This window comes from Mustela nigripes, chromosome 2 (assembly GCF_022355385.1).
Source record: "Mustela nigripes isolate SB6536 chromosome 2, MUSNIG.SB6536, whole genome shotgun sequence".
NCBI lineage: Eukaryota > Metazoa > Chordata > Mammalia > Carnivora > Mustelidae > Mustela > Mustela nigripes.
Window position 1 is genome coordinate 180,869,387 of NC_081558.1, and position 19,253 is coordinate 180,888,639.

The 19,253-nt window shown below is 35.2% G+C and overlaps 1 protein-coding gene across 4 annotated transcripts in view; it reads right to left on the minus strand.

Annotated features, from left to right (window-relative positions):
- The window catches only part of CADM2 (cell adhesion molecule 2), a 1,101,138-nt gene that overhangs the window by 173,908 nt on the left and 907,977 nt on the right, over positions 1–19,253 (minus strand). For all 4 annotated transcript variants that reach the window (XM_059392144.1, XM_059392141.1, XM_059392142.1 and 1 more), the window contains 2 exons: positions 13,787–13,939; positions 10,857–10,994 (listed from right to left, as the gene is read on the minus strand). In XM_059392144.1, coding sequence (XP_059248127.1) covers positions 10,857–10,994; positions 13,787–13,939 — 291 coding nt within the window. The remainder of the gene's footprint in view (positions 1–10,856; positions 10,995–13,786; positions 13,940–19,253) is intronic.

Consider the following 19,253-nt stretch of genomic DNA (forward strand, 5'->3'; position numbering starts at 1 on the left):
TTCCCAAAGGTGAGAGTTCAGATATACTTAACTGTATATAAAAAAAGAGAAGAAAGGAGATGGACGATACAATTTTTAAAAAGACTAATTAGGGTGCTTGGGTGGCTCAGTCATTAAGTGTCTGCCTTCAGCTCAGATCAAGATCTCAGGGTCCTGGGATCAAGGCAGACATCAGGCTCCCTGCTTGGCGGGAAGCCTGCTTCTCTCTCTCCCACTCCCCCTGCTTGTGTTCCCTATTTTTTTGTGTCTCTCTCTGTCAAATAAATTAAAAAAAAAAAAAAAAAGACTAATTAAATTAAAGGGGTGTCTGTGTGGCTCAGTTGTTTAAGCATCTAGCTCTTGTTTTTGACTTAGGTTGTAATCTCCCAGTTGTGAGATTGATCCTCCCCTGATTGCAAGCTGTCTCTCTCTAAAATAAATAAATCTCAAAAAAAAGACAAATTAAAAAATAACTGAATTAAAAAATACATCAAACTATTAAATCGCTTCTTAAAATTCATACATGATCATTTCATATGAAGTTCATGAAAAAAGAACATGATTAAAAATTACCTATAATTACCAGGAAAAGGGAAATTATGAAATAGTTTCATCTCCTATAGAGTCAAGAAATAAATTTCTAATATAAAATGGTCAAGAAGAGAAATAGAGCTTTCTTCTGTGGAAAAAAATAACAGGAAATGAGAGATAAAACAATTTATAAGAATAAATAAAGGCATGAAAGGTGATATATTAGAATAATTTATGAGTCAACATTGTAAAAAGACATGAATATAAAAAAGAAATCGGGGCACCTGGGTGGCTCACTGGGTTAAAGCCTCTGCCTTCGGCTCGGGCCATGATCTCAGGGTCCTGGGATCCTGAGTAGGGATCCCGAGTATGGCTCTCTGCTTGGCGGGGAGCCTGCTTCTTCCCTTCTCTCTCTGCCTGCCTCTCTGCCTACTTGTGATCTCTGTCTGTCAAATAAATAAATAAAATCTTTAAAAAAAAAAAAAAAGAAAAAAGAAATCAGAGAGTGACTTCTACAATAATAGCATAAGGGAGTCTGCAGACTCCCTTTCCAGTGAAAACTTCCAGAACTAGTGAAAACTATTTAAATATACACACATTTATGTTCTGTAAAAAATGTGCTACTAGTATACAGCAACTTAAGAAACAATTATTCAAGAAAATCTATTAAATCTTAGTAAGAAGAAAAGGGTCTGTGGTACTAAAGAAATGACCTAGTCCCTACCCTCACCCCACCTCCCACTCAGCACAAGGGAAGCTTGCCTCCTGGTGAATGTAACCAAGAAGATGGGACCCTCCACCCAACTAGTACCCTTCCAAAGGCTACAATATTTTCATAAAAGAGCCAGGCAGCCTCACTCCAGTATTCCCCTCATTCCTGCTCTTGATTTCAAACACCCAATTCCAAGTAAGTATGGTTAAGAAACTGGGGGGTCTCTTTCTCTACCCAGTTGGGACTTACAGGTCAAGAATACAAAGACTCTCATAGGTCTTGCCTCAGTTCACTCATAGAGTAGACATTTCAAGCCAGAGAGGCAAGTTGAGAAAACCAGGGGTGCCCACCACTTCCCCAGCACCCTGCTTACAAAGTGAGAGTAAATGTAACTTCAGAAGAAGTCAAACATTCTGTCAGAGTGAGTTCAGATAACTTTCACTCTTCTTCATGAATATCCTCTTAAAATCTTTAAGTCACCTTAAACCAAACAAGTAAACAGACACAATTAACTGCACTGCCATTAAATAAAAGTATTATTCAATTATTTAAAGGTGGTGGGGAAGAATATCAAAAAAGAGAAAAGAGAGAGTTGCAGCGAGAGAGAACTCCAAACATCCTCAGTGTCTCATCGAGTGTTCAGCAAACAAAGAGCTGATTAGCTGGGACAAGAACCATCTAAAAGGATTAGAGGAAATAGCACATGATGCCTACACAGGGCTGGAAATAGTGTCTGTTCTAACCAGTCTGACTGGAAAAACCTCATAGCTGGCACTGCGGGCACTCAGAAGGATTTTACCTTAGCAATGGGAAAACAATAATTCCTGGAATAAATATTGCTCTGGTCTTGCCTAAGATTTTTTTTTTTAATTCTAAAAGGATTAAACTCTTTCTAAGGAACTTAACCAGAAGGAGATGTAATAATACTTATAGAGATATGAGAATATTCAGCATCAAAAAGGTAAAATTCACAATGTCTGGAATCCAGTCAAAAACTACATTCAAAGAAGCAGAAAATTGCTATCTATAATGAGATCAATCAATCAATCAAAACTGACCTAGAAATAATACAGCTGAAATAAAAGGTAAACACACTGAAAATAACTCAAAACAACTCAGAATACACCCAAAACCTAAACATATGAAATTTATGGAAGTAATTCTTTATAATCTTAGGTTAGGCAAAAATATCATGCATATAATACCAAAACATGATTCATAAAAGTTAAAAATAAGTAATGATAAAATAAAAAGGTTGGACTTCATGAAGTAGTTCAGCCACTTCAGAAAATAGTTTGGAAAGGTCTTTAAAAATTGGACATAAGGGGGTGCCTTGTTGGCTCAGTAGGTTAAACGTCTGCCTTCCCCTCAGGTCATGACCCCAGGGTCCTGGGATCAAGTTCTGCATTGGGCTCCCTGCTCATTGAGGAGCCTGCTTCTCCCTCTGCCTGCCACTCCCTCTGCTTGTGCTCTTTCTCTCTCTCTTTCTCTGACAAATAAATACAAATCTTTAAAAAAAAAATGAACATAGGCCTGCCATATGACCCCACATTCTGTTCCTAGTCATTTCCAAGAGAAATAAAAGCATATACACTTACAAAGAGTTTTTCAAAAATGCTCATGACTGCTCAATTGTCAAGGCCCACACTATAAACAACCCAAATGTCTATCACCCAGTAAATGGATAAACTAAATATAGTACAGATCCATACATTACAATACTTATCCACAATAAATAGGAGCAGCCTTTATATATGCAACAACATGGATGAATCTGAAAATATTTTTGTTGAGAAAAATCAGAAGAAAAGGAATATTAAATGAGTCTATTCATATAAAATTCCAGAAAAAGCAAACTAATCTATAATGACATAAATCAGAACAGTGGTTCTGATTTGAGCATGCAAAATGGATTGGGCAGAGAAGGTCAAGAGGACAGGATTTTTAGAAGTATGAACGAACATTTGTGGATTATGAATATATTCATTATCTTGATAGTGGTGAGGTTTCATCACGTTATACAAATGTGAAAATATACCAAACTATCCACTTCAAACATGTGTATATTGTTTTCTGTTTATTATATCTCAATAAAACTGTTTTTAAAACTGCTTATTATATTTTATTAAAACTGTTTTTAAAAAGTAAAAAAAAATAAAAGAAAGTTTCTCAATGTTATTTGCTTTTATCAACTATTCACACTCACATGAAACAATTATCTTTTTCTATAAGATGTCTTATATATCTAATAATGTGACCTGCAGCATCTTGAAGGGATATACTTCACAGCATTCAGAAACTTCCAGATTGTCCATGTTGTCACACACATGGACACACATGTAGTGTACATAAAGGTATTGTTACTATTGTTTTCTTTTCTCCTCTAATATGTGTCCAGCATGATCCAGATTTAAATACAAGGACATTTCCAAAGTTCCAAAGAACACAAAAAATCATTGATTTATGGTATACAAGTTTAAATAATAATACTTTCGGTTAATCCTTATCAAATCTGACGCAGGAACATTAAACTCGGGGGACACAAGTCTTTTCTTTTTATTTTCTTTTGTGTTTAGTTTCAGAGAATTCACAATCCCTGTAGTAGATATTAATATTTCTCTCATTTATATTAAAGTTTTCTAAAACTGATGTCAAACGAAGCATTAGATTGACTCTAGTTTTGCAACATCAAACAGAATTTGTAAATTAGATATATAATCTACCATTTTTCAAAGTAGATTTCACAGAATTTAATAAAAAACAACCAAAAAACATGAAACCAAAGCAATTATGTGGTCAAAGAATACTGCTAAGAGGTTGGCTAATGGAATTTTTGCACTAATTTTCAGATATGTGAAAATGCGGCAGTATATTTTGACTCAGTTTTACAGAATCTCCTTGTAAGAACAGACTCATAATGTACATGGAATATTAAGAATAATTTTCTAAATTTAGTAGATTGGAACCCCTTTCCTTTGTTTCCTTGAATATCTACCAATACTTGGCTTAGTGGCCTCTAATCCTGTGGATTCTCAAAAAAATAATGAGCTAAGGATCGCCAGAGGTACTTAATAAACAGGATTTCTAGGCCTAACACCCAGGAATTCTAATTTTAAAAGTCTGCATTGAGACCAGAAATAGGATTTTTTTTTTTTTTTCTTTAAACTAGCACCTCAGGTGATTTAAATCCAGGTGATCTAAAGCCTACTTTTTAAGAAACACAGCTTTCAGAAATTCACTCCCCTGCTTCCACATGCTGAAAATTATTTACTAACTGGTCTTACAGTAAAATTACACTACATTTAGCCTACTTTAAAATGAACTGTTGCATTATTTTTGATTGACGTTATATTGTATGTCAAAAACCCTGTTCACCCAGGGAAACACAGCTCAAGTCAACTTAAGCCTGATGGTCAAACATCTGAAACACACAATGTATAATAAGTAAATAACACTGGTAGAATACAGGCAATACTATTAGGTACCGACAAGCTTCAATGACTCACCACAAAGTCAGGCTTTGCTGGATATGCACGTCCTTCATAGCATAATTCCAAGGGTAGGGAGCAAGTACTGCACACATGAAAAGCTATGACTATTTTAAAAGGCTGAAACTAAAAATGTACTTCACTGTGAAATGATAAACCTTTGTATGACTAAAATCCCTTTCCTAGACATTAAGTCACCTAACTCCAAAAGCTTAATAAGCTTAACTTTTAAATTCTATATAATTACTTCAACTTCAATATTTTAATAAATACTGAATAAACTTCATCATATATTTCTGAACTGATTTTTCCTAATGCCTCTCTTATTTCCATATGTTCATTACTTGAGTCATTCAGACACTGAAGATATTTATATTGTCTTTGAACTTTGTTTTTATTTCATCTCTCAGTCATTCACCAAGTGCATCTGAAGTTTGTCTTCTCTTTCAAATCCATCGTTTTTAAAAAAATTTTCATTCTATTCCAACTAAAAATGCCCTTTTATCCATTAGGTCAGTGTCTTACTAGCTCATGCCTGAAACATCCCTTAAATCCTCTTCCAGCCTTCCACTGTCTCCCCAAACTCAAGCGTTAGATCTTAGAATACACAAGTTCAGTCATTGCCAGAAGTATGACCATGAAAAATTACTCCACTTTCTAGATCTCAGTTTTCTGTTATTGCTACAAAACAAATTATCATAAGTTTAATGGCTTAAATCAACACACATCTATTATGCCACAATTTCTATGGATTAGGAGTCCAGAAAAGGCTTAGCCTGGTTCTCATGTCAGTATCACCAGGCTGAATTCAAGGTGTTGGCTGGAGCTATGATTCCCATCTGAGTTTAAGGGTCTTCTTCAAGCTCACTGGTTGTTGGTAAACTTATTTCCTTGAGGCTGTATGTGTGAGATCCCCTTTTGTTTGCTAGCTGTCACTTAGGAACTGCTTTCAGCAACCAGAGTTCACCCACAGTTCTTTGCCCCATGACCCTTATAGACAGTGCACCAGCCTGCGGTTTACTTTCTTCCAGGCCGGGAGGAGAATGTCTCTCTGACACTTCATTCCTTCACAAAGATCTCACCTCATTATATCAAGTTTGCCCTTGACAATCTCCCTTTGATGAACCCAAAAGGGACACATAATTATACCTGCAAAATCCTTTTTTGTTATATAAGGCAACATGACCAAGAAAGTGACATCAAATATACTATACTCACAAGTCCCTCCTACACTCAAGGGGAAGAGATTATACAAGGATGTGGGTCATTGAGGGTTGTCATGGAATTCTGCCTAATACCTCAGTGTCAAAGTTAGTCAGCTGGAAAAGAAATCTTAAGATTTCATGATAGTAACTGCTCAAACTACAAATAAATAACCTTATACATGAAGCGGCAAATTAATAAAGTTTATAAAGTTCATTAAGTTCACAGGGAGCTGGTAAATTTAAAAAGGCAATGTTCATCTTTTTCTCCACATTAAATGGCAAATATTCAGACATCTTTGCTACACAGAAGATTAAAAGCTGCAGTGAAACCACCTAAGGTTTTGAATACAGAGCTCTCCAGAAGCACCAAAGGGATTTCTGAGTTAGACTCATGGCGGTGGGATGAGGAGGGGAAGGATAGATGAAAATTATGTTTTATTCTACTCTCTAAAGCTTATAGAAAAAAAAAAAAAGAAGAAGTCTCAACCATTGCCTACAGAATAAACTAAAAACCCATTAATATAGAATAAAAGATCTTCCAAGATTTAATTTGCCCTGGTCTTCTTGTTTATCTCTCACATCTATATTACACAGAAAGTTCCATGGTTACTTCAAATATGCTTTTATTCTGCATGAATACATAGTTTCTTTCCTTAGAATGCTCTACTACCTACTTGTACCCACAACCCATAGAATGAATTTCATTCATTGTTTAAGGTCCACTAATTTATTTAACTGCTATTTACTGAGTTCCTACATTGCTTAATGAACTGTTATATTTTTACCTCTCTCACAAAGTAAGGCTGCTCTCTGCTTCATTTTTGTTTGTTTGTTTGTTTGTTTTTGTACAAAATCTATAACCAGATCATGTATCTATTATGATACTTGTAAATATTTTTTAAAAAATATTTTATTTATTTATTTGACAGAGAGATCACAAGTAGACAGAGAGGCAGGCAGAGAGAGAGGAGGAAGCAGGCTCCCCACCCAGCAGAGAGCCCGATGTGGGGCTCGATCCCAGGACCTCAAGATCATGAGCTGAGCCAAAGGCAGAGGCTTAACCCACTGAGCCACCCAGGTTCCCTAGTTCTTGTTAAATCTTATTTGTCCAGCCCTGGAATGTGAATTCCTGGAAGAAATGATTTTGTTTTATTTGTTTCTATTTCTAGGACTAATTCAGGGATTGTTGCAACTCATTAATTATGGTATGCTGAAGATAGTAATGATGATAATAATAGTAGTAATAATCATAATAATATGTAAAATGGTTTTAGTGATTCCTTATTCCGTGAAAACACTTTGTATATACTGGCTCAAACTATATTCTTGAATAGCATTTTGAGATGAGGATTATAAAGCTCAGAGACAGAAGCAAGACTTTTATACAAGTTACTGTTGCTTCTCAACTTTTTTTCTCTATACCAGTGTGGTCCCCAAACAGGAACATGTGACACAGTGTTGACAATGTATGTTCTGGGACTCCAACTGAGATCTACTCCATCAGAAAATCTGGGGTCAGGGCCCTGTAGTCTGAGATTCAACAGGCACTGTAGGTGATGATGTCTGCTCAAATTTGAGAAGCAGTGCTTCAGAATCTAATATGGAAATGTCCTGGCCAAGAAAACGTGATCTCTAGGACTTGCAAACAACTTTTACACAGAAACTTGAAAATTAAATCCATATGTTAGGTAGTGATAGAGGAAAAGGAAAACAAACAGAGAAATGACTCTTCCTGAAGTCAGAAGTCACATTGATGTTCCATACATCCACTATACAGACTCTAAAACTTAACACAGTGTCAGTGTGCTGAACTGGCCAATGCTTAGTTAAAACATAAGCAAAGTAATCTTCTCCCTTGACTGTAATAAGTGGGATTTACATCAGTTGCACATTCCTCTTTAGAGGAAAATGTTCTCCATAACTTGTTTATCACCCCAAAGACATCTCCAGGTCAAGGTTCTTGTTTTCTTCATTTGGATCTTCACTCATGCATGATAGAACTCTATGTAATTGGGAAGCATTTTTAACCATTTTGTATTCAATTTAATTTGATTTGATTTGATTAGGTTACCTTTTCCCATTGTTTTACACTAGGGTATATCTTTTTAAAAAGTGGGGGTTTAAGTGGGTACGAGAAGAATCAATGAAACAAGATGGGATTGGGAGGGAGACAAACCATAAGTGACTCTTAATCTCACAAAACAAACTGAGGGTTGCTGGGGGGAGGGGGTTTGGGAGAAGGGGGTGGGATTATGGACATTGGGGAGGGTATGTGCTTTGGTGAGTGCTGTGAAGTGTGTAAACCTGGTGATTCACAGACCTGTACCCCTGGGGATAAAAATATATGTTTATAAAAAATAAAAAATTAATTAAAAAAAAAAGTGTCAAGTGATATTGTAGAAAAAATTGTTGAATGGTAGTAGGAAGTCAAATTTTGATCTTTGGAAAGACAGGAGTGCAAGATAAGGATGGAGAGAGTTCCTTTCAAGGAGGAGTGTTTGCTGAGGGATTTTAGAGTGAACTTTCACTTAGCATTTCTGCAGGACAGCAAGAGTAATGACTGTGCATTTGGTTCAGAGTACCTCACACAGCATATTTGCATATACACCTATAAAAATAGTTTAATGCACTCAGGAAGTTCACCGTATAATTGTGAAGACAAACTATATCACCATGCAAAAGAAGAGTTATTAAAAAAATATGTAGATGAATGTAAGTTTAGGGGTAATGAGTGCTCTCTCAATGGCCACACATAAGAGAATGCAGAAATAAAGGAGGCCACACTACTTCTGAGAGGCATACAGAACCTTAGGCTGATTATGTATATGGTTTTTGTCTTGATTTTTTTTCTAGTCTTGACTCAGATGATTTTCAAGTATGGGTTTTATAGGATCAAACTTTTTATGTTTGTACATATAAACAAAAGTCTCCTGCTTACCTAGGATAGAACTCAATCTGGCATTTAGAGCAGAAGCCAAATTTGTCAAAAAAATAAGGTATATTCTCAAATATGAGTACATTATAGATGTCTCATCAGGCTACAGTGTTAAAAACAATCAATCAATATTAATGAAGTACCTACTACGTTAGTCTCTGACTTCCCTGGGAATATGAGACAAACCCTCGAAACACAAATAAAATGCTAATAAGGAGCAACAAACTATGTCAGAACTAGGATTACAAAACAACTAAAGGAGAGTACTTAAAAACATTCTAGCATAAATCATGCCTTTCACACAGAAAGACATACGTGATGTGTAAGAATTCACTGACGGGAGCTTTCTCACAGGCCAAGGAAGTTGGATTTAAAATTTATTCTACAGGTTAGGACTTTTGATCAGAAGTATGTAAATAGAAAAAGTGGCTGGATCAGAGCCTTATCATAGTGTGGTAAACTCTGGAAGCAGTGTAGAGGGTCCATTTAGCAAAGTTCTAACCAAGTCTAGACATGCCCAAACAAACACATCCTAAAGGCAGAATTAGAATGGGTATAACTAAGCCCTAGCAGTATATATGATCTGGTTAAATACTAACCTGATAGTTTAACTTAGCATAGCAACATGTCTAACTTGTGTCCTGGGGCTTGTATTTCTTCAAATTTTGTTTAATAAAATGTATTTAATAGAAGATCTGTAATGAAAGTCATGATTAGGGATAAATTACAGATAAGCCCTTGTTTGGGGAAAAATATACAGAAAGAATAATTAAAGTAGAAAGGAGAATAACTGAGTGGATTTTAAACCTATAATTTCTTTATTTTTTTAAACCTATAATTTCTTATAATAGAGGTAATCCTGTATTATATTATTTTTATCATATGATCCTATACTATATTATCATCTCTGTTTTTAATGGCCTGTAGGCCCATTAATAAGAATTATTATTAATCTAACATGAGATATTTGAATTACAAGATAATTAGAATGGTTTACATAAATCTATCCCTTAGCAGGTTACCTTGAGAATAATATGTCACTTCTAGGTACATAGTAAACACTTTTAACAATCATCGTAAACAATTGTATTTTTTTTTAAGATTTTATTTATTTATTTGACAGAGAGAGATCACAAGTAGGCAGAAAGGCAGACAGAGAGAGAGGAAGAGAAGCAGGTCCCCCGCTGAGCAGAGAGCCCGATGCGGGACTTGATCTCAGGACCCTGAGATCATGACCTGAGCCGAAGGCAGTGGCTTAACCCACTGAGCCACCCAGGCACCCAACAATTGTATTTTAATGTGCATCGGACATCAGGTCCAAGATATCCATATGTGGAGTTAAAAAAATAGAAACAAAACAAAACAAATAAACAGAAATTACTACTAACCTCACTAGATATCTCCCCTATAAACTTATTCCCCAGCTAAAGAATGTGTGTATGTATTTAGGTGTTTAAGTACATGAAGTAAGAGCAGATCTGTACTTAATATTTAAACTATTGTGCATTTTTACTGAGATGAATATATTTTTTGTACTCTGTGAGAACTACTAAGAATGAGATTTATTGATGTGTAGCCAGTTTTGCTCTTAGGACTTTATAATTTCAGAAACCAAGAAATTGCAGACATAATTCATGGAATTTCCCTGTCTGTAATCTAAATACTATACAGGAGTTTGGAAATCATAATATCTAACCTGTACTTAGTGCTCACTCTTGCCAAGCATGAATCTAGGTGTTTTTAATACATTACCTCATTTATTTCTCCAAATTTGAGATACATATTATTTTTAGATTTGTTAGAAGAGGAAAATGAGGCATACAGAGATTATGTTAATATACCTTGTAGAATTACTAAATTTAAGAAATGGGTAAATCTGGTTTAAATTACACTTAATCAGAAAGTGGCCGTGATTTAAAAAAGAAAACGTAAAATGTCCTGTATCAAAGACTTCATTCTAGCTTCAGCACATCAGTTTTGACTTGGGACCTTTCCCCATTCTTTACCTTTGATCTCTTTGTCATTTTTGAACCATCTTATATCAGCTGCAGGTTTACTACCAGAGGTTTTACAAGTCAGCTGCATCAGGTCTCCCTCCATGACTGGTGATGAAAATCCGCTAATTTGAGGCTTCTCAGGAACACCTGAAATTTAAGCAAATGGTATGATCATCAATCTCCAGGGCTGATTCATTCTTAGGAATATTATATTCATAAAGCTAAAATGGGTTGTTAAGTGACAAGATCTTCAATCAAAAATAGTAAAGTGTTACATAATAAAATAAACCATTTAAAATATCTATATAATATATATAGATATAAAATCCATGTGTATATGTAATATATACAAACAGAGATATATACATATGTATATTGAGTAGTTCTCTCTCTTTATCTGTGGGAGATATAGTGCAAGGCTATGCCTGAAATTGTGAACAGTACAGAACCTATATATATTATATTTTACTCCTATACATACATACCTAAAATAAGTTTAATTTATAAATTAGGCATGGTAAAAGATTAACTGACAGCTAATAATAAAATGGAACAATTGTAACAATATGCCATAATTAAAGTTATGTGAATGCAGTCCCTCAAAATACTGTACTGTACTCACCCCTCTTCTTATGAGGATGTGAGAAGATAAAATGCCTGTGTGGTAAGAGGAAGTGTGGCAAATGATGTAAGCATTGGGATGTAATATTAGGCTATGATTGGTCTGACAATAAGTCAGAAGGAGGATCATCTGCTTCTAGACCACAGTTGATCATGGGTAACAACTGTGAAAGGTGAAATTGTAGATGGGGGTGGGGGGGTGGGGTGTGTGTGTGTGTGTGTGTGTGTGTGTGTGTGTTCCAGAGGCATAAAATGCATTTAGTTCAAAGTAGCTTTTAAAGCTTTACCTACAAAAATACTCTGTAAATCTTAGAAACAGCCATTCAATGTATATCTTAGGATTTATCAATATAAGAATTCAAGAAGGTAGATTGTTTGTTTGCAATGGGGAAAAAAATCTACAAAGCTCATTTTTTTATTCTTTAGCAAAACGTGATTTAACCTATATAGCATTTTGCATTCCTGATTTTGTAATTATTAAGGCTTAAAAGATATTATTATCCTCTATGTACTATGTTCAAGAAATGTATTTTAGAATAAGATTCACCAATAATGGCAACTATACTCACTGCTCAGATTCTTCTAAAGAATATTTTGATGTCATTTGTATTAGAAATGCAATAGTAGTTTTGGGAAGCATAATGCATATTGTGTTTAATATTTAATGGTAACCACTAGTAATTACCTTTTCTAGTCTAAATGATCTAATAAATAATCAGATAAATAATATGCAGAGATATTACATGGGTGATTTAAATAACAGAACATTACACATTTCTTGGGCAATAATATTTTCTTGTCACAGTAGAAGTTTATTAAAATTTCTTATAAAATTATTCAATAACAAAGGCAGGCTGAAGAGTATTGTAGTACTTAATTTAATTTGAAAATTAAGAAAGCATAAGAATGTTGGAAAGCACCAATAAGAGAAATACAAAAACAATAATAACAACCATTATAAATGACAGGTCAACATGCTCTGATTAGTTGAATATTTTTTTCCCTTTCACATTCATATTGTGTCTGTGTGTGTGTGTGCATTTAATCTATGTCACATTACCATTTAATAAACTGAAATCATCCAGTTGTCTGTTCTTAGGGTCTCTAGGTGGCTCTCTACAGAACAATACATTAACCTTAGGCAGTTGTTATCTTGCAATACTCCATTTTAGTGGATATATTTTGTCTGTAGTGGCAAACTTGTGAAGATTTTTATAAAATAGTCCCAGTGGGACTTGCAAAGAAACATATTTCATATCGTATGTACAAAACCAATTCACTAGCTGGATTAACTTTAATATTCCTGCCGAACAGAACAGCATGCATTAGTTCTTTTATAGGCAATGTTATGCCTTTATCTATCAAAAAAGGAAGGCTTACACACTTCACAGCACTCACCAAATCACATACCCTCCCCCTAAACCTGGTGATTCACAGACCTGTACCCCTGGGGATAAAAATATATGTTTATAAAAAATAAAAAATTTAAAAAAAAAAAAAAAAAAGGAAGGCAAGCTAGGGGCAAAAAAATAAAAAAAAAGAAAAAAAGAATCAATCTTTTAAATTCCTCTAACTTGTTCAGTACGCAGGTGTGTTTCAATGAACCGCAGCAATTTCAGCTGATTGGGCCACTGACGTCTGCAGAATCACAGAGAGCTCTGAGCTGCAACTTGATTTCCTTGGAATCTCTAAGAATGTAATGGTTCTTTGTATCACTTTAACCTTTGGGAAAAAGACCCAGTATTTAGAAAATAAAACCACAACAAAGCTACAAGCTACATGGAGAGTGACATTATGTAGTTCATTTAAGAATCTAGAAAACCTACACAATTAAAAGAAGACATAGAAATGTCAGGGTCATTTAAATACACTAATATAAAAAAAGAAGTGTATTTGAAAGCTGGGCGACATTAGAGAAGGCCTCCATCAGACAACTTAAATAATAAAATGGAGGACCACCCCATAGACACATTGAATTCACTCTGGCCATTATTCTATGTCTTTATGAAAGGATCAGCATGTATAAAATAGATAGATGATTTGAAACAAAGGAATTTCACTGAAAATCAAGAAACCTGGTGTTTATGGGTGGCTGAGAAATAAATGGCGACATGCCCTGGAGAAGTTATACAAATCCTTACAACTCCCTGGTCTATTTCAAAAATGGGGAAAGTGATTAAGTGGTTTTTAAATGCCTTTTGCTATAATGTAGCCGAGCAGGGATTAAACTCTATGAATGTGATCCTCAAAACATATATTTGTTATGGAGTCACATCACTTTGGCTTGTGATCTCATATTGTTAGTCCCTTGCACTTACCCAGAACAGTAAGATAGGCCTTGGAAGTTTTGACAGGCATTGTAAATAAGGAACAGGTGTACTGCCCTTCATCGGAGAGAGACACATCACTAACGCTGATACTCAATTCATGCCAGGAAGCTCGAACCAGCTCAATCCTGTTGTCCCTTAAAGCTGGAAAGAGAAAATATTGAAAATGCAAATTACAACATTAGAAAAAGTCCAGTTAAATATTTTTAGCACAACACAAGAAACATGGTCTTTGGCCATATATCTATATCTTATTTCCTGGAACAGTTTAAATATATGGAAATATTTTATCAGATTTTTTTTTTAAATCAAAGCAGAATTAGGTGTTCCTTAATGTTCTCAGAAACAGCTTTTTAATTAAATGATTGTATCTAGTACAATACCTCAGATGAGGTAGATGTTGGTGGTGATAAAAATGACTTTCCTCCACAGGCTTTCATGGAATGTTAGTACCAAAAACACAATAAACAGAAGGTTTCACTTTTATGCACAGATAAATTTGGGAAAACTATGATTGCTGTATTCCTTCCAAGAGACCAACAATGAACATTAGCATATTAAAAGCATATTCTCTGCAGTAGAGAAACCTGTTGAACATCCTATAAACCAGAGATTTCAGCTGAAGAATACCTATAAGGTACTGAATGTTTAAATTTGCTCTCATTGATTGTAACCTCTAGTGTACCATCTGTTACTTTTAATATATTCTTTGGTTCATACCACCTTTTCTATTACAGAGCTTTTTGTTTTGTTTTATTTTCCACAGAAGATCTCTTACTATGCTCCTCTTGATTCATTTTTGGAAAAGTATTAAAAAGTTTAAATATCATTATATTTCCTACTAAGTACAGCTATAAAGCTCAGAGTTAAGAAAAAAGCAAAGAAAGAAGTATTCTGAAAGAGGAAAGAGGACTAGTTTAGGGACACTGAGACCTGAGGAACAACACAGTGGTTCCCCAGCCAATAATAAAAGGCAGTTGAGGCCTGACTTTTCCCAATCACAACCTAGAAACAGCAGGTGGCCTATGTAGATTCATTTTTTATCACATAACAAATGGGAATCCTGCCAGTATCTCTGGGAGAGACTGGGCCACCTGCAAGGGGAAGCAAGTGGGAGCATCACTGCCTACATGTGGCCATGGAAAGTCATCTCTTTCTCCATTGGACTGGAGACTCCCCTTCAATGCCTACAGACAGTGATCAATTGGGCAGCAGGGGCTGAGGGGTGAGCCTTCTTGGACAAATACCCAGCCCTTAAAGTGATCTCCCATGAACTAGAGAACAACTTACCCCTGCTAGAGTCATCAGGCAACCTCACCTTGGGGAGCTCCTCTGCCTCCTTAAGTGGCACCAGTGGAGACCAGTTCAACCCCCAATAGAACTAGACACCTCAAGCTGACTAAATAGCACCGTTTGGCTTTGAAAAGCAAATTGTTGGTTGAACCATGACCTGAAAATGTCACCTAGGACTTTATGCTGAACCTAAACAGGATGACTGCTTCCTAGAATAGAAAAACTAAAGTAGAATCCAGAGTCTCCTCACATAATACTAAAATGTCCAGGATGTGATATCACACCAAATGCCAGGAAAATCATAACCTGAATGAGAAAAAATAATCAACAGACACCAACACTGAGTTGAAACAAATGTAATTACCTGACAAATAATTTAAAGAAGCCACCATAAAAATACTTCCGCAATCAATTACTAATTATCTTGAAACAAAAAAATAGAAAATCTCGGCAAAGAAGTTATAAAAAAAGGAATCAAATGAAAATTATAGAAGCCAAAAATACAATAACCAAAGTAAAAACTCACTAGATTGACTTGATAATTCAGTAGAGATGAAACAGAGGATGGAATCAAAAAAGATAAAGCAATATAATTCACTCAATCTGAATAAGAAAAAGAGAACAAGTTGGGGGAAAAAAAAGAGAGAGAGAGAGACGTGGACCTGTGGGACAAATATATCCAATATTGGTAACACACAAGTCCCAAGTGAGTGAAGGACACTGGGACTGAAAAAGTATTTGAAGAAATACTGTTCCAAAACTTCAAATTTGCCTAAAGAAATAAATATACTGAATCAATAACATGAACTAATCTTAAATATGATAAACCCAAGAAAGTCCGTATCAAATGCATCAACATTAAACTAGAAGGCAAAGAAAAAAATCTTGAAAGCAGCCATAACCTTTATGAGAATACCAATTTAAATGACAACAGAGTTCTCATTTGAAATTATGGAGACCAGAGGGAGTGGCACAGGAATCTTGGAGCATCAGGAAAGAAAAAAAGATCAACTGGAAGAACAAAAACCGGGGTAAATCCAATCTAGAGTATCCTTCTTTGGTTGTCTTCATTATATGATGGTTGAAACAAAAATTACAACATCAACTGATACAATGCTGAACAAATATAGAAAGAAACCTCAAGACAAGTACAAACTGGGCAGGGCAAAGGGATTGAAAATAAGTAAGATTTCCACACTTTACTCGAAGTAGTCAACCATTGCTCCTAGTAGACTGTGGTAAGTCACAGGCATATATTTCAATACCTAGGGCAATTACTAAGAAAATATCCAAAATTGGGGCACCTGGGTGGTTCGGTGGATTAAGCCCCTGCCTTCAGCTCAGGTCATGATCTCAGGGTTGTGGGATCAAGCCCTGCATCTGGCTCTCTGCTCAGCAGGGAACCTGCTTCCCCCTCTCTCTCAGCCTGCCTCTCTGCCTACTTGTGATCTCTGTCTGCCAAATAAATAAATAAAATCTTAAAAAAAAAAAAACTTAAAAAAAAGAAAATATACAAAGTAAAACACTCAAAAACTCTATAAATGCAGATGAAGTCAACTTATATAGTGTCTTATAATAATAAAATGATAAATATGGAAAAGAAATTAGTGTTTACCAAGGGTTAAGGATAGTATAGGTAGGAGGGAGTGAGAGAAATGAGAATATGGTTATAAAAGAACAGCACAAGAGATTCTTGCAGTGATGGAATTTTTTGTATTTTGTCTGTGGTAATGGATACATCACACATGAAATACACATGAACTAAACACACACATATGCACACACACAGAGACGAGTATATGTAAAACTGGTGAAAACCAAGTAAGATTGGTGGGCTACATCACTGTTAGCTTCCTAGTCGTGATATCTCTGTAAGATGCTGGTTAGATCAAGGGTCCATGAGATCTCTCCATATTATCTCTCACAATTGAATGTAAATCTACAATGAAACCTCTGTTAAGTGGTGCCTGGATGGCTCAATCAGTTAACTGTCTAACCCTTGATTTCGGTTCAGGTCATGATCCCAGGGTCTTGAAATCAAACCCTGCATTGGGCTCTGTGCTCAGCAGGGAGTCTGCTTCAGAGTCTCTCTCCCTCCACTAAAATCAAAGCAAAACAAAGCAAAAATTCTTAAAAAAAACACAAAACACAAAACTTTATGTACATTTGAAGAAATAAGGGAGATGGTCATGTTATCAAAGCTTAGAATTCTTTACATACATTTGCCACAGAGCCAGAGGGGGAATCACAAGTATCAAATATTCTTAAATTGCTGTACCTTCCTTTTATGTTTTGTGAAAGGAGCAGGCAATAATATAATATGTAATATTGGGGGGAAATTCTAAGTTTTCATGATTTTAAATATATTTCAAAAAATCATCCTCCCCAATACTCAAACAACACACACCTTAATGATTGTAGTCCCTCTGCTTACCATTCTTTATTAACTCTAATTTTATAAGGAGACATATACTTACAAATATTTTTGAAATTAATTTTACTGAATGTAAAATATAAGGCAAGTCTGATTATGATTATATTTGTGATTCCATTAAGACATAGTAGACTTTTTTCAAATGTCCATTTCATATTCTATCTCCTATAGGCATATATATATATCTATATATATATCATTCAGTTGCTAGACAAAAACAGTGGGACACAAATTTGTTATTTTCCCAATAGAACCTCAGGCTATATCAACCACTTTTCAAAGCTGTGATTTATTTAAGAAAAGCATTTATCATGTATTTCTTGTTTCTTTAAAAGAGAGGTCACCAAAAGGGAAAACCCAAGGTTTCTGCCATGATACTATATGGGAAAGGCTTGTTTCTTACCCCCTGTGTTCAATTTCATTTCTTCTAACACAGTTCCCACTGGCAGAGAGACAGAGCTTACAATTTTCAGTAGATCTTAGCAAAAGGAATTTAACTCTCTTTTGGTCAGACTATTTTGTGGAAACTATATAACATCACTAAAAATCAACTGAATCTCTTAATATACTCAAATACAAAACTCTCATATTTAGATGATTTGCATGGAGTAAAACTAACAGCAATGACTTAAGAATAAGAAAAATTAGGTAGTTGTATAAAATCAGATTTCCTGTGGATAATAACTTCTGATTTATTTTCACCTTCTAATTATGATGAGAACTAAATGATTTCATGTACTATATTAAGTTCCTCAAAATAATCTACGATGACACGTTAAATATTTTGAGTTTAGAATCCTGATGAGAACCTAAGTGTTTTAGTGTCTGAAATGTCTCAATTAATTTAGCTCACCAAATCATATAATATTTTGAATTATTATATGATTACTACCAGCCTGACTAAAAACTAGGCTCTGAAAAACAGAATACCTGCATTTTTTTAAAGATTTATTTATGTATTTGAAAGAGAGAGAGGGAGAAGGGGGGGGAGAGTACTGGGGGTGGGGCAAAGGGAGAGGAAGAGAGAAAATCTTAAGCCGCCTCCCTGCTGAGGTCCAAGCCCCACACAGGGCTCAATACCACAGCCTTAGGTCATGACCTAAGCCAAAACCAAGAATCCCTGCTTAACTGAGTGTACCACCCAGGCCCGCCAAGAATACCTGCATTTTAATGTGAGATCTGTCATTGATTAACCATATGGACCTAAGCAAATCACTTAAATGTGTGCCTTGGTCTGCTGAGTGTTAGGTGGAGATGATAATAATTGAGTAAAAGCAAAAGGAATATGGTTTAGAGAATTGAAATGTATAAATATATCTTCAAAACCTGAAAACGTAATTCCAAGAACCAGGAAACTGGCATGATTAGTAAAGGGACTATTTATTGTGTGAATTTCCTTGATAATTTGTTTGCCAAAGCAAAGAAACAAAAAACTGCCTAAGGAGATCCTCATTGGACTGAATATTTTAAACAAATCATACATCTATAGCATTTATCCTTTCAAGTTTGTAAATACTTATGATGTCATCTGCAGTTCATTTTATAACATTTTCAGTATGAAAGAATAAAGGAAAACCTTTACGAGTCCAAAGAGGAAAATACTATAACTCAGTGGGTTCCCTGTGAGCAGGATCCTTGTCTTCCTCATCTCCCGCGCCCCTCACCATCACTGTCTGCACAGGAGGTATTCAGTGAATGACTATTGAAATGAAACTGAGAGCCTAACTCTGT